The 15,861-nt window shown below is 37.2% G+C and overlaps 1 protein-coding gene across 14 annotated transcripts in view; it reads right to left on the bottom strand.

Annotated features, from left to right (window-relative positions):
- Positions 1 to 15,861, bottom strand: part of EPB41L2 (erythrocyte membrane protein band 4.1 like 2) — a 140,849-nt gene that overhangs the window by 78,075 nt on the left and 46,913 nt on the right. For all 14 annotated transcript variants that reach the window (XM_068397098.1, XM_068396994.1, XM_068397058.1 and 11 more), the window contains exons 3-4: positions 10,246 to 10,730; positions 8,655 to 8,867 (exon numbers count right to left, since the gene is read on the bottom strand). In XM_068397098.1, coding sequence (XP_068253199.1) covers positions 8,655 to 8,867; positions 10,246 to 10,716 — 684 coding nt within the window. In that variant the 5' untranslated portion in view covers positions 10,717 to 10,730. The remainder of the gene's footprint in view (positions 1 to 8,654; positions 8,868 to 10,245; positions 10,731 to 15,861) is intronic.

Raw genomic sequence — 15,861 nt, 5'->3', positions numbered from 1 at the left:
AGATTTAGCTCTACTCTGTGTTAAAAGATGTTTTTGTCTTAATAACAAAGTGCAAAACTCATACCCTAAAGCAGGTAAATCAGGCCACTCAAAAAAAGTCAACTTCTTAATCTGGATAGACTAGCAGCCAGCTTTTTCTTCAGGGAAGAACTGTTAGCTTCTTAGGAAGGATTACCTATGATGCCATGTGCAAGCAGTGGCAACCGCATGGAAACAACATTTCTCCTGCATATAATTTAATATTCCACGCACAAAACAAGATAAGAAGCACTCAAAGAAAAATAACTTAGATGTTTGTCAGTCTCAACCACTCAGAATGTCAAACACTTCAACACCGAACATCATCCTTGAAGGAAAACTTTTGCAATTCACAATTCTTTATAGGTAATAATCCAGAAAGTTGGAATAAGTAACACTAGCTACTTTAAGAAGCATGTGTTACCAGAGGCATAAGGAAGGCTCACAGCATGCGAAACAGCTGATCACGACAGGGCCTTCCAAGATGCAACAGGCTGAAGACAGAACCAAAGAGTTCCTGGGTTTCTTCATTACTCTCTCCAAGTGATGATATAAAGAAACTCTGTAACAGAAATCTTAAAAAAGGATGTGGAATGTATTCAGACTACTCTTGAGTCCCTAGTACCACAAAAAGAGAGACTTGGAGTAGTTTTGTGTGTAAACTCGATATGAAGCTGGGAGGAAACTTATTTTCCATCCTCCCCTGCTTATCACATCTAGTATGTGCACTCTTTAGAGTCCCATTACTTCCACTTCCAGACTTAACCAGATGCACAGAAGAGGAAGAAACTCGGGTACATGTATAAAATAACAGAAGTGAGAAGGCTGTGTGGAAATCAGAGAGAGCCATAGACCTGGCGAAATGCATAAACTTTAATCTGGAAAGTCTATTTCCCCAAACAATAAGTGATCAATATTGCTTGTCTTGAAGGAAAAAAAGTGAAAATGGTAAGGTTTGGCCTTTTTTTTTTCCCTGCAAAGAAAACAAAATCTAAAATACAACTTCCCTCCCCTTGGCACACTGCCCCCCCACCAGAGGATGACATAGGACAAGCAATGCCCATCATTAAGCTGAGGACATAGCTTTTCCTCAGACAATCTTTGAGAACAACTAATCTCTCTCACTTTTCTTATGGTTCCAAAATAAATCAGCAGTTGTCAAGAAAAACTATTAAAACCATAATGTTTTCTGTTCAAATGCACCAGAAGAATGCACAAACAGACAAGCTGTTCACTGGGATGACAGGGCTTTAAAAAAATATCCTTAACTGTGAGTGCAATACAAACTTGTATTGTTCCTGATTCTTTTTTTCCCCAAGGACTCTCATCTTTTGTAAGAAAGAAAAACCAAGAAAGGAAATCAAAACTGTTTCAGCTTCATTAAATAGTCACTGACTGCACTAAAGAATTATAGTCAAAGAAATTGAGAAAGTTTAAGTGATCAAATTTGATACTTCAAATGCTAAATAAATATTTTGAAAAGCCAATCTTAATTAAATAGATCAAGACCATGAAGCGAGTAGACCTTACAGCAACTTGTGTCCACACAAGCACATGACATTTAGCTACACTGCAACTTCTGGAAAACAGTAAAAACTGTGTTAAAGGAAGGCTATTCTTGAAGCAGCTTAACTCGGCCCTCTTTGAGCTGAACTGTGTTGAGAATACACATACTTAAATATAATTTTTGATGTTTTTGAACACAGATGCTGCAAAACAAGGGACTGAGAGGCACTGAAGGATAAAAGGGTAACATTTGAGTTTGCTCATGAAAGCATATTAAGGACTAGATATGAGTACCTTTCACTCAAAAGGGTAAGCCTGCTTCACATAACCAACAAATATTTGCTAAAGATTATAATTTTCTCAGTCTTGACTTGAAAATTCTTTTCCCTCACTCCCTCAATTAAAAACAAAGGCACTGCCACACATCTCATCACACAGCTGCAAAGTCAAGAAGATCCCTGAGCAATATCAGGATTATTATTACAAAAACCAATCTCTGGAAACCAGGACAGTAAACAGGTATCTCTTTCAACATACACAAATTGGCTTTAGTCATATCACAATCACAGGACTTCACCTATTCACTTAAATTAATCCCTCCACCTGTCTCAGTTTCGTGTTAAGGAATTCAAGCGTTTAGGAGTATAAACTCCCGAACATAATTTTCAGCAAGTTCGGATATCCATTTGTCACCTGATAAATGCTAAGTTTCTAAAACTGTCTAGTGAAGCACGGAGAGCCTGGTCCAGACCAACCTCTATAGAGCTTTTACTGTTTAGTGTAAATCTCTGAGATAATACAGTTTTAAAAATGAACTTCTTTTGTTAAACACCAACCTTAACCAAAAACTCTAACCTCTTTTCCAATACAATTATTTTATGTATTCTATGAAAGCTCACTAGCATCACCTTGCATTGAAATATCCATTTTCTAAGTTTGAAAAAATTTTTTCTATATCCAGGCAACTTTCTTTGAGAAATTATTCTAATTTAGTTTGTACCAAATATATCAATTTGCAAAACAAAGAGCAAAACCAGCTTCAATGGTTGGGGGGCGGGGGGGGAGAGCTGTTTTTTGTATAAGATGTTATATGAAACAGGGTTTAATTCTTTCAATACTCAAAATTCAGAATCCATGTTATAAAAAACTAAGTATGCTGAAGTGTTTTAAAGCACTTGGAGTTGAAGAAATGTAGCCACAAATATGTCTAGAACTAAATTAAGCTCACAAAGCAAAAGGGAACATAAGCAGGACAGAAATCTAACTACCACATGGGCAGCAGCTTAGAGAGCAGTTTCTGGTCTACTGAAATTGCATTTCTTCCTAAGCACACAGACTATTGTCAGTGGATATTCTGCTCTTTCAGGAAAAAAAAAAAAAAGAACAAGATAGACAGAAAAAAGAATGGAAATTAAAGTAAAAAGCGGTCAGAACTGAGGCAGAGGAAGACAGCTAGCACCTGAATTGGTACTAAGATTACTTTTTAAAATAAAGGAAAATAGAGAGAAATTAAGAGATAGGTGTCAGATTAAACAGCTGGCCTAGATCATGAATTCAATGAGCAGTAACAAAACAGAGCTTCTATTTTAGAAGCTATTTAATAGGGACTACTCGGGATATTATGCCTGAACTCATCTGTAGTCCCAGGCAGTATAAAGTTTCAAAGTGCAGTCTTCCAATTGTACAAGTGTGAAACAAGCCTAAGGAAGTTCTTCATTATTTAAAGATTTATCTTACTTCAAAAAAAGTTAGAGAAAAACAGGCACTTGGACAACAGTGATGAACAGATGAGATTTTATGGAACTGCTTTCTCCTGCAAGTGAAAAAAGTGAGAAGCGACAATCTTGCTAAAAGGACCACATACAAAACTATGAATTTTGAGAATCTAAGACTGCATAAAAAAGGAAAAAAAAAAATGGAGTTTCCCTTCATACAGTGAATTATGATGTTTCTCCATTTGTACTTTTTCAGCAATAGCACCTTTTCAGTAAACTCCAAATTATTTCAAAGGTATCTTTTTAAAGTGGAAATTGTAGAGCACAGCTAAGTATTGCTGGCATGAGGATTAATATTTCACCAAAGTGCCTAAGTCAGAATCATCATTTCGCCTTAGTGATAGCCCACACCACAACAGGTAGTAGTAGGTGCTAACCCTCTAACATAACAGAGCTTCAATTCACCAAGACTAGGTATGGGAAGAAGGGTTACTAGGCTAGCACATTAAGTAGCTCCTTGCAAAATGTCAAGATGGTAGTGTCAACCAGGGATCAGTGCAATATTTTTGGGGGCCGTTTGCATATAGGCACTGTGATTGTTACTTTATTAGTCAACTTCATGGATTTACAGCTATGCCATTGGTTTTATTTCTTTAATAATAATTGTATGTGAATACCATTCATGTTATCATCAGTTTTTAATTGACAGAGTATGTTTGTGATGTGCATTATATAGTCTAAATTAATTTAGGGATTAATCTAAACATGTTAGCTGTGTTAATAATTTATAGTCCTACAATGGTGAAAGATAGCTATAATTATGTACATTAGTTGAGGTTTGAAGGGATCTCTAGAGGTCATCTAGTCTAACATCCCTGCTCACAACAGGTTGGACAAGGCCTTGTCTAGTCAGATTTTGAATATTTCAAAGGGTGGTGACTCTACAACCTATCTAGGCAATCTGTTCTGGTGTTTGATCACACTCAATTGATATACCCTCACATTCATGTTTCAATGGTTTTCCATGTATTTCAGTTTGTGCTTATTTCTTCTATCATTGGGCACCACTGAGAAGAGCCTGGCTCCATCTTCTTTACTCAGCCCCCAGCCAGGTATCTGTACACAGTGCTAAAACCTCCCTGAGCCTCCTCCTCTCCAGCCTGAACAGTTCCACCTCTGTCAGTCCCTCCTCATACCTCAGATGCTTAAAGCCTTTAATCAATGTTGCAATCCTTTGCTGGACTCTCTCCAGTATGTCCAAGTCTCTCTTGTACTGGGCAGCCAAGAACTGGAGCCAGCACTCCAGGTACTGAGCAGAGCAGAAGGACCATCTCCCTCGAACTGCTACCAACATTCTTCCTGCTGCAGGCCACGAAGCTGTTGGTCTTTGCTGCAAGGGCCCGTTGCTGGCCCATGGTCACCTAGTTTATTAGGACACCACCCCGCCCTGCGGTCTACAATGCATAGTAAAAACCAGAAGAGGCATCAGGAATGTCTCAACCATGGAAATTGCTCCAAAGTAAAACCTGATTTACCAGAGAGTCAACCAAGGTAAACTGGGCTTTGCACGTTGTGTTTAAACTGTAGAGGTTTTGTTTATTTGCTTTTTAAATCTTGTATCATTTCTGTTACTTTGTAAAGCAGAAATAAACCATCATTTACCCAAACACTAAATATTAAATGAAGACTAAAGAAAAGATCAGTATCAGAAATTGATCTACTAGGATCAACTGAAATTTCAGTTTGTCCTCTCTGCAGTGATCAGCTGAAGCAGCTTTCTGAGACTTTTAATATTTTGGTACAGTAGTAGAGCATAAAAAGCTCTACATGTATTTAAGAACATGAATTCATTTATAAAATTGCATTCGGCACTTCTCATGTACTATAAAAGATTCAAATGAACATATAAACCAGATTGTTTCTATTCCACTTTGTCCCCCCCCTAATTAATTTTTGCTTCTATTCCTACCACAAATTTTTATTACAAATAATCAGAAAACATATTTCTTGCCAACCAACTTAACTGAATCATGATAGACTTAAAACACTGCAGAACAGAATTTTTCAGTTGTAAATGCAAAATGATATATTTTTGAATCTGTGGTAAGCCACAACTTCATTTAAATCTCATTTTTGGATGGGGAGAAAAGCCCAGGAAGATAAAGTTCATTTGGCCTTCAATTAACACAGAAATACCATTCAGATTTAAACATCCTGATTTATGTGAAAAATCAAAACTGAACTCCAGAGTTACTACACCATCTAAGTCAATTATATGTTATTTTTTTATATATATATCTCTCTTCATATATATTGATAAGAATATATAAAAAAAATACTTTTCAGGAACTTTTAAGTGATGAAATTCCTGTAACTTTAGTCCATAAGTGTGCACAGCCCTATGGCAATGTGTTCTGGAGAGCAATTATTCTGGAGCATATTTTTCATGTTCATGTTTTGCTTATTCTGATAAAATTATTTTTATGCTGTGTTTACAGAAGAAAAAAGCAGACTTAACTAACATTAATGAAGGCTTCACTATTGCTTTTTATAGTTGACTTAATTTACAGTGAAGTGGTCTACATCTGACACTGTCAGGGAGAGATCCTGGTAGGGCTAAAATATTGTACTTCAAGAAACATACACTGAATTTGTTTGGTTTTAACATCAAGAATAGGAATTATTTAACAAATGGAAGCTTCAGAAAGCTTGTGTTACTAATAACTACAAAACACAAACTTTAAAAATTCCAGCAAACTGCAGCAAAACATTCACAAGGAGTATTTCATATTGATAAACAATAAATATTAATTTCTTGGCTGATAGAGTTTCATTAGAGAACAGGTTTGATGAAAGCTGCGCTAATGCATGAAATAAGACTTAAGTTGTGATAAAACTTCTGCAAGTCTTAAAAACAGGTAGCTTTTTTTGGTCTTCTCTATTAGTTTTGCAAGATCTCGAAGGACAAGTGAGCTGTATCCATCCAGTATTATATTACAGTACACAAAAGGACTTGTATGCAATATGGAATTAAACTACTAGGAAGCCTAATGAAATCCACAATCCAAGAGTGTAGGGCCTGACTGATGGACACTGGAAAATGAAACAGCACAAGAGAAGACAAAAGGCTTTAAGCACAAGCTTGCACAACTGCATGACTTGTAATGTGTGTACTACGGCAAAAATTGAACAATTTACATCAGACAAAAATGGGAATATTTTCAAGGAAACAGCTGGGTCTAGGAAATGCCATAACATCGCCACTGTTTTGTCCTTAGATCAATCTGAAAGATATACCTAGATGTCTGGTTTTAGAAAAGGCGCAGATTTTAACCATGCTTCATAACTCAGATATTCAGTCTGGGCACCACAGCTAATCAGTTAGTTACAACATCATACAAAATCTAACAACTACATTCACAAGCGTAGTCCAGAACAACTATTTTTCCCCCATTCCAAACAAATGGATACTCTAGTGCAAAGCATAAGACAGAAAGGAGGAGTTGACTTTAGTGAGGAAACCTATCACCTTCTGTAACAAATATTAATTCTCCACATAACTACCAATGCATTGTGGTTCTAATACTCACTTAAAAGTCTGCTTGCTGTGGGTGTTGTATTAGGTACCATTTTGCAGAACATGCTGAACCATATCGTGTTGCTTGGTCACATCTTCAGCTTACTGAACCCATAAATGAAAATTAGGTATTCTAAACTAGCAGCTTATATGGCCATAGAAACTTCTCATCACCTTACAGCCATCTCATTTGACTAGAACAGCAATGAGACAAATTTCAGAGAGAAGTGACTATGACTGGAAGCAACAAGCAGAAGTGAAGCATCAGAAAGCCAAAGAGACTTCACCTGCTGTTTAATTCACTGGATTCCTCTTTTTCCCAGAAGTTTACAAATAATTGAACCCAAGAACAGCTTACAGCTCCTGTCCTGCGAAACCAACTGCTGAAGCACAGAGGGTTTTTTAGGATTGGGATGAAGCAGTGCAAGGGGATCAAGGCTCATTATTACAATCTGCCTTTGGTGCTACTAGCTGGAAGAACTTTCAAAAATATCACCTACACAACCTTTGAGATACAAAGCTAAAGCCTTCAGTTGCTATGAATACGGTTTTCAAGTGTTTGCAAAGTTTATTGGAATTATGAGGTAGAGCTAGGCAAATTTTAATGTCTCTTACAACTAACTGGCTGCAAGTATGGTTCCCAAATATAAGCTGACCTACAGTGAACACTGTCTTCTTTCCAAGGGGGCACCATATCCCAGTATAAAATAAATTAGCTTATTTCTGGGGTATCCATCAATCCAGCATGAAATAAAGAGTTTCTAGTTAAAACAATTCCCAACCCTTCAGAAAGCGTGCCTGAAGAAGTCGTGCAGTTTATAATAGTCAGTGTTGAATCTTCTAGTGGCAAAAGTGATTACAACTGAACTTTCTAATAGAGAACAGCTGCTCCCACCTTTGTACTGAAGTGATTGGCATCTTTTGGGAGACAGTACTAGCCTGAAGTAATCTGCCGGTAAGATCTACTTACTACCTTACTCAAAAAAATTCTCATAATAAATCAAACCAAAGGTTATTTCACTGAAATAAGATTTGGAATGCAACTTTTTTTCCTCCTTTCATGTAATTACATGCTTCATAATTTAATATTGATCTAAAATATTAAACAACTACTATTTGACTTAGAACTTGGACACTATGGTCAGACGGAAAGAGTATGTGTGTGTGTGTATATATACATATTCAAAGGATATTAAAGCCATAAAAACCAAGAAGTTATTTTCCATTTAGCTCACAATGCCTATTTCTGTTAGTGATCTTAAGTCAGATTTAACAGATAAATATACACAATATCTAACCCAACGATTTACAGTTGTAAACAAGCAATCCATACAGCCATGAAAATTTGGAACTAGAACATAACTTTAAATACAAATATGTATTTTATACCTGTAACAGAATTTTTCTTTGAAGCAAGCTTTTTTAAAAATTTAGTTCTCCAGCTGAGATAACTTAAAAAAAAAAAAAAATATGAATGAACTCATGACAACTTTGTTAGTACATGTGGCACTACCTTCAGGAAAACCTTAATCTTTTGCAAAAAAAATCAAGTTTGAGCTGTCAAATGATCACCATTGAACGGATTTGTATATTGCATTTTATCTTATTTGCTAATGTACCTTAGAGTGCATTTTTTAAGGATAAACTGATAAGGTCATAAAGATGGAGTTTTAAAAGGAAATGTTAACTGGCCCCTGGTGATAGCAATGTGAATGTAACATTATTATGAGCTCATTAAATATACAAAAATGTATTTGTTAAACTCTCAGTGCAATGAAAGCAAATTATCTTTTTCTCTACAGAAAAAGAGCTCTGTCTACAGAGACTTGATGCCTTACCTCTAGGTCACAGCTGTATTCCGTGCCATCCAGAAGCACCACTTTACACTGCACAGTTTTAGTTTTCTTGGTAGACTTCTGAGGAATGTTTTCTGGTTTAATTTCAGCTGTCTGCACTTCTTTTGTCTCCTTTTTTTCCTTTTCTCCTTGTTTTTCTTCCTTTTCCTCTGCAACTTTCTCTAGTTCTGTTTCTTTAGCATCTTCTTTGGCAGGCTGTATAAAATACAGTTAAACAATGATTGAAACTTAGAAGGTGGATATTTTTGACTTGTTCATTTCTTTTATAAGCTACTAAATAATGAAAGATTAATGTCTTATTTGAGTTATGCACATACTAGAAGCACAATAACCAGTGTAAGCATTAAGGTCTTCCTTTGAGGATCAGATATTCTTGCTCTTAAACCACAGAAGGTGCCTTTTTTTCCTTTCCTTGAAATGAGATAATTTTTTAAATGTTCTATTGGCTTTTTTTTTTTTTTCCTAACAGAAACAATTTTAACAAGAAGCCCCAGGAATTATACAAAACTAAAACCCAGTGTTCATGAAATTCAAGTTATACAGAATCACAGAATGGTTGAGGTTGGAAGGGACCTCTTGAGATCATCTAGTCCAATGCTCCTAGCACTCCTCTAGGGCCATCTAGAACAGTTTGCCTAGGACGGTATCCAGTTGGGTTTTGAATATCTTCACAGATGGAGACTCCACAACCTCTCTGGGCAACCTATTCCACTACTTGACCCACCATTACAGTAAAAAAAAAGATTTTTTGTGATTTGAGGCGGAATTTCATATTTTTAATTTGTGCTCATTGCCTTTTGTCATTTAACTGCATACCACTGAGGAGAGTGTCTCGTTTTCATTCTCTCTCTTCAGTTATTTATACACATTGATAAGATTCCCCTTGACCCTTCTCTTCTCCAGGCTGAACAGCACCAGCTCACTCAGCCCCTCCTCACACAAAAAATTCTCTATGCCCTTAATCATCTCCACCACCCTAGAATGTGAGGTATGAGTGTTACGAACTGACATGCAACTTTTCAAAAAGCAGGACTCTGGAGCACTGCCGAAGGTGGCATTTGGCTTGGAACTCAGTACCACCCTCCCAGAATGAATCAATAAGTACAGTAACCACAAGCATGGTTTCTAGGTAAAGGATAACAAAAACTGAGATCATAAGGACTTAGAGATAATCCATTTGTTATTTGCTGTGGTTAAGTCACTAAGGAGGTATTCGTGCGATCCAATGGCTTCAGAGACAAAGCTGACTTAAGAAGCTTCTCCTCTTATCCTTGCTCACTTGTACCACAATGATACAGATCAATGTTCTTTTGAACTACGCCAAAGTGTGAGGTTACACTAAAATTAGACATCTAGAACGACTGGATGAAAAAATGGTCTGCCAGAGTAGGAACCTTTAGAACCAGCTATACTACTTGTAACTGTATCAGCCCAACTGCACAAAAGGCCAGATAGCAGATGTCATTTTTTTTCCCCAATATGATCCTAGCAGAGCTTTACAGGAATTACATAAATCATGAATCAGGTCTCACTAAAATTACTCCAAAGCATCCATTAGCCTTCCCACATGTACCTGTGTTTCAGCACTACTAACAGAGTGTTTTTCTTCTTTGTCATCTGCTTTAGCATGATGCTGATTTTCAGCCGCTGCTTCTTCTAAGCTCTTTTTTGGCTGAGCCACCCCCTCTGGTATCTGGCATTCACTTTCTTCAACTACTTGTTCTTCCCCTGTGGTCCGTTTCTTGGTCTCATCTTTGGGCCCTGCCAAGGTGTATGATTTTTGTTTCTTAAGCCAGGGGGGGAGGAAACGAGAAATACCCTTGCTTTCAGGCGAAGCTTTTTCCTTCTTCTGGCTACTTGGACTACTTTGGCTAGTTGGTGCTGGGACAGAAGAATAATCTTGAGCTTCTTCGGTGGATGTTTCCCTGGACTTTTGATTTTCTGGAGTCTCTGATGCTTCTTCAGGATTGTCCTTGGCTTTGTCTGGTCCCAGCTGCTCAGAATCTTTCTTTACTTCAGTCTCTGAGCCAACTTCAGTTGTCATCGTCACAATTTACGCTACAAAAAGTAACAATAGTTTTGTTATGTAGTATCACTACTTTTACTGACTCTTACATTATTTGCAGTAATTTGTAGTAATAATCTACAAGAGTTTCTAAATTAAACTTATTTGGGTTAAAGAAATACTTCTTTTCAAATTCTCAGCTCTCAAGTAAAAACCAGTTAGCTAAAACTTAGTGCTCTGAAGATAAAGACTTTAAAAAATACTACTCTAGAGAGCTAGACCTACCAACAGTTTCCTTCTCCTTGATAAAAATTTAAGTGTGCTCACTGAAATGCATTTGTTTCATTATAAGCTACTCCTAATGTTATTGGCCAAGATTATTTAATGAGTAACTTCAGTTCTCTTTCTACTGGGCTCCTTACTTGGTCCAGAAGCTCAAATTTCAGAAGAGCATCCACCTTCTCTAGTTAAACTGGTAGATACAACCCCCTTACTATTCAGTGACACTTATCAACATAACAGAAGTTTTATACAGAAAGTCTTTTTAAATCAAGAAAGAGTGCATGCTTCTAGTTGTTCCTTTTTACATTAAGGAAAGCCATTTTTGCCTTAAAATAGACTCAGTTAAAATATCCATACTCTTACACCTTATATAACTCTTCTGTCCTCCTTATTATTCATACTTTTTCAGCAAAAAAGCAACCAGTAGGCTCACAGTTGACAGTACTAGAAGCAGACTTTGATTTTAGATGGGAAGTCATAGCTTTAGTATTTAAGTTTTAGTTTATGGTCAAATCTGTTGCATTTAAAGTTAAGGGTGTATTTTCACAGTTCCCTTATCTCAGTCCACAGTGAGCCAGTGGTGGGGATGGAGGAAAACGAAAGAGCAAGCTTACCAAAGAATAGGAAAAAAGGATGGTGAGCACGATACTGAGCATAAAAAGATCAGAAATTGTAAGTCAGTGATACTGTTGAAATTACTAATAATGCTAGGAAGTGTACTTTTAAATTAAGATTGGGTTCATACCAATCAACATAAAAATCATACATAATTCTTATACTCCCTCACTTCTGCCTGCCCTTCCTTCTGTGAAATTAAAGGCAAATGATAATACTATAACAACAGGATATGCAATAATAATCTTTAATCTTAACATTATCGGTATTTCTTGAAAAAAAATATTAACTAGAATAAACAAATTTTGTTAGCTGTGTGGCATTGGATTTTGCTGCATTACTTTAGAAAAAAAAATACATTACATTTTCAATTTATTGACATGAGCCAACAAAAATAAGCACACCATGGTTCAACAAAGTAAGTTCAAAATGGTTAGATCCCATCAGAAGTAACTGGTATTTATTTACAACCTCCTTCAAACAATTAGTTTCAAACCGATGGTCTGTTTGTCTGGCCTGAAGGTTAGCAAGTTAGTTACAATCACATTTATAACTGTAAAACATTGGGCCCTCTCCATTAAAATTGATTGCCATCAATGCCTGCTGTTAGAGTCAGGAGGCTATTCCTTCAGGACTCTTGCTGAACTCAACAGCTGCTGCCCAAAAGAGTCAAGGAGAAAGTAATCTAGTTCAGGCCTGATGCAGTTAACTTGCACAACACACTAACTGCACTTGAGGCCAGTTGGAAACTAGTTTACATCACAAGGCGGCAGCAACACTTTGCTTCCAGGTTTCCAAAGCACATTCATAAGTGGTCAGAAAGAAAGTTAAACTAAGCCATTCCCAAGGAGAAAAAGAAGAAAACAAAAAAAAAAAAAAAAAGAAAAATAAGGAAACTAATAAACGCTCAAATATCCATGAGAAAAGCCCTTCTGGCAAAAGAGACGGATAATATAGAGCCAAAGGAAACAAATTTGACAGTTATCATAGTAAGCTTGGATATAGGAGTCTTGAACTATCTACATGCAAATTCATATTAAGCAAGCATCTCAAGACCAAAAGTAGCTACATGTTGTGGGTGCTCGTGCATTACTTTAAATTTCACTATCTAAAACAAAACATTCACCAATGGGGAAATTAAAAGCTAGTATCACTACTGCTATAATATAGATTTCTGAATACATTTCAAGCTTAAATATTACAGTTATGTAGCCATTTCCTTCAATTTTTATAAAACCTTTCAAGTTTTAATACTGCTAATAAAGTTTGTTGTGACAGAATATTAATATTTATGTATTATTTTTCTCAGAGGTAATAGGCCCTGAAAGGCAGGTTTCTTCCATTTGACTAGCTGTTGAGATTAAAGAATTTGCTATTTAAATCCACATATTAGTATGCTAGTTTTAAAGCTGCTACTAGTCAAATTACATTTTTCTATCACCTTCATATCTTACACAGAATTGCTGCTGTTCTTTCCTAATGGTAGGTAACGATCTTAATAATAATAATGATGTAAAAGTTTATTATCAAAATGAAAAAATATATAGAAAACCAAAATCAACTTTCCATGAGAGAAAAATCCACAAACTTCTGCTGATCAGAGAAAAGCAATCCCCTCTGCTCTAATAAAGTCAAAATGGAGGTTTCATTATTAACAGAGGTGGTGGTGATTTTTTTCTCAGGCATCTCTAAGAAAGAACCAATTTCTTCTCAGAAAGTAGCTAAAAACATTCTAGCGAACTTGATAAACAAATCCTCAAAGAAGCTACAGGAAAAGGAAAATCACTATATTTCCTGCATGTTTTTTACTTGTCAACATATGCAGAAATGCATGAAGTAAACGTACACACTAATAAAAATTAATTATATACCATTCTCAAAATTAAGATCATATTTTGCTTATACAGTCAAACAGGAGACATCTCCAGAAAATTCCCTAGAACTGAGCAAAATAAATCCACCTGTAAACATGTTCCTGTGACATTGTTCTAACAATAAAAGTAACTGACGTTACCAAGTTGCGCATCTTAACTGATTAAATTTAGGCAGGATAGCAGGGGGTGGTACAAACTTGCTCAGTGTGAAACAAGAAAGGTTCTGCATCTCCAAGTCTCCATGTTTTTCATAACCAAAGTTATATTTAAAAGGAGAACTTGGCTTTATAATGCAGAAGCAAGGGAAACTTGTTACAGCCCCTGTCTGAATAGGTCTGTCCATGTTCATTTAGGGCCTTCATTTGATGCTCACAGCAGGAGGCAATTTCTTTCATGAGCTCAATTCCCCATAAGCTTGTAAGTTCAGTGCTTTTCCAGGGAGGAAAAAAAAAATGGGAGAGGAAAAACCTGCAAAAGAAAAACACACTTCTTCTCTAAACCTGTAAATTTCTTTATACTCCCAGCAGTCTGAATGAGTTGTTAAGAGATGGATCGAGTGTCAAGTGTTAATCTGCTTGAGGGTGGGAAGGCTCTGCAGAAGGATATGGACAGGTTGGATCAATGGGCTGAGGCCAACTGTAGGAGATTCAACAAGGCCAAGTGTCCAGTCCTGCACTTGGGGCACAACAACCCCATGCAATGCTACAGGCTTGGGGAAGAGTGGCTGGAAAGCGGCCTGGTGGAAAAGGACCTGGGGGTGTTGATCAATGGCTGGCTGAATATGAGCCAGCAGTGTGCCCAGGTGGCCAAGAAGGCCAACAGCATCCTGGCTTGTATCAGAAATAGTGTGGCCAGCAGGACTAGGGAAGTGATCATCCCCCTGTACTCGGCACTGGTGAGGCCGCACCTTGAATACTGTGTTCAGTTTTGGGCCCCTCACTACAAGAAAGACATCGAGGTGCTGAAGAGAGTCCAAAGAAGGGCAACGAAGCTGGTGAAGGGTCTGAAGAACTAGTCTTATGAAGAGCGGCTGAAGGAACTGGGATTGTTTAGCCTGAAGAAAAGGAGGCTGAGGGAAGACCTTATTGCTGTCTACAAGTACCTGAAAGGAGGTTGTAGCAAGGAGGGTGCTAGTCTCTTCTCCCAGGTAACAAGCGATAGAACAAGAGGAAACAGCCTCAAGTTGCACCAGGGGAGGTTTAGACTGGATATTAGGAAAAATTTCTTCACCGAGAGGGTTATCAAGCAATGGAACAGGCTGCCCAGGGAAGTGGTGGAGTCACCATCCCTGGAAGTATTTAAAAGACATGTAGATGTGGTGCTTAGGGATATTGTTTAAGGATATTGTTTAGTGGTTGACTTGGTAGTGTTAGGTTAATGGCTGGACTTGATGATCTTAAAGGTCCTTTCCAACCAAGACGATTCTGTGATTCTGTGGATGAATTTACTGAACAAAGGCACTGGCCAAGAGTGTAAGGGATAGCCTTCCCAAAATACTTAGCTTCTCTAGCACATGAGCTTGATATATTTTTTCTAGAGTTTCATTTTGGCACAAGGATCAGGCATTCCTTGAGTAATAGAAAATCAGGTCTACCAGCCCTTCCCTGCCCTCCCTTCCCTTGTACTCATTATTTCAATGCTCTGTCACACCGTCCAGTTTTGTAGTTCACAGGAAAAGGAGACATAGTGGGGGACAAAACATCGGAGTTCTGCAATCAGAGTCTACTTTGCTGGTTGTAAAGTTTCTGATGTTACCTTAGTACAGCCAAGCAAATCAAGTAACTAGGGTATCTGGAAATGGCTTTTTCCTGACCTGAGAGGGAAGACCTTGCAAGATCCCATCCAGCCCTGTGTCTTAATAGCCAACAGCATGTCAGAAAGAAAACGGAAAGCAGCAGCAGACAGCATTTGTCTCAGAAGTGAGATCAGGAAGAAATAAACAAAATTAGGTTGAAAATTTACAGTTCTAAACTTTAGCTGCATCTTTTCTTCCCCTCCTGTCTCCAAGGAAGCATTGTAAACTCTCATTTGCTCTTAATATGTAGCATAAGCACACTAAGTATATTTGCCCCTTTAATTTTTTTAAGCTCTAACAGCTGCAGCAAGGGAAGGTTCTCCTTATCTCATCTCCTCCGTGTTGCAAGGTAACATTAAATAGATATTTCATTTTGAAAGGAGAATGAGAGTAAGAATCTCGCAGCAAGAGGGGACAAGAGAGAAATAACCTTAGGAAGATGCTGAAATGGAAGGATTACCACAGTCTGAGCAAAGAGAAAAAAAAATCTTGGCAGATTTTGCAATTGACATTAAATCCATGCATATTAAACTACTAGGGATAACATCTGTATCTTTTGTAAACCTCCTGAAAACTTAGCTCATGCAGATTGAAGGTCTACCCAAACTGCAATGACCA

This window comes from Nyctibius grandis, chromosome 1 (genome assembly GCF_013368605.1).
Source record: "Nyctibius grandis isolate bNycGra1 chromosome 1, bNycGra1.pri, whole genome shotgun sequence".
In the NCBI taxonomy this organism is placed as follows: Eukaryota; Metazoa; Chordata; class Aves; order Nyctibiiformes; family Nyctibiidae; genus Nyctibius; species Nyctibius grandis.
The sequence above is the reverse complement of the archived record's forward strand: the minus strand, read 5'-3'. Positions and strand labels throughout refer to the sequence as shown.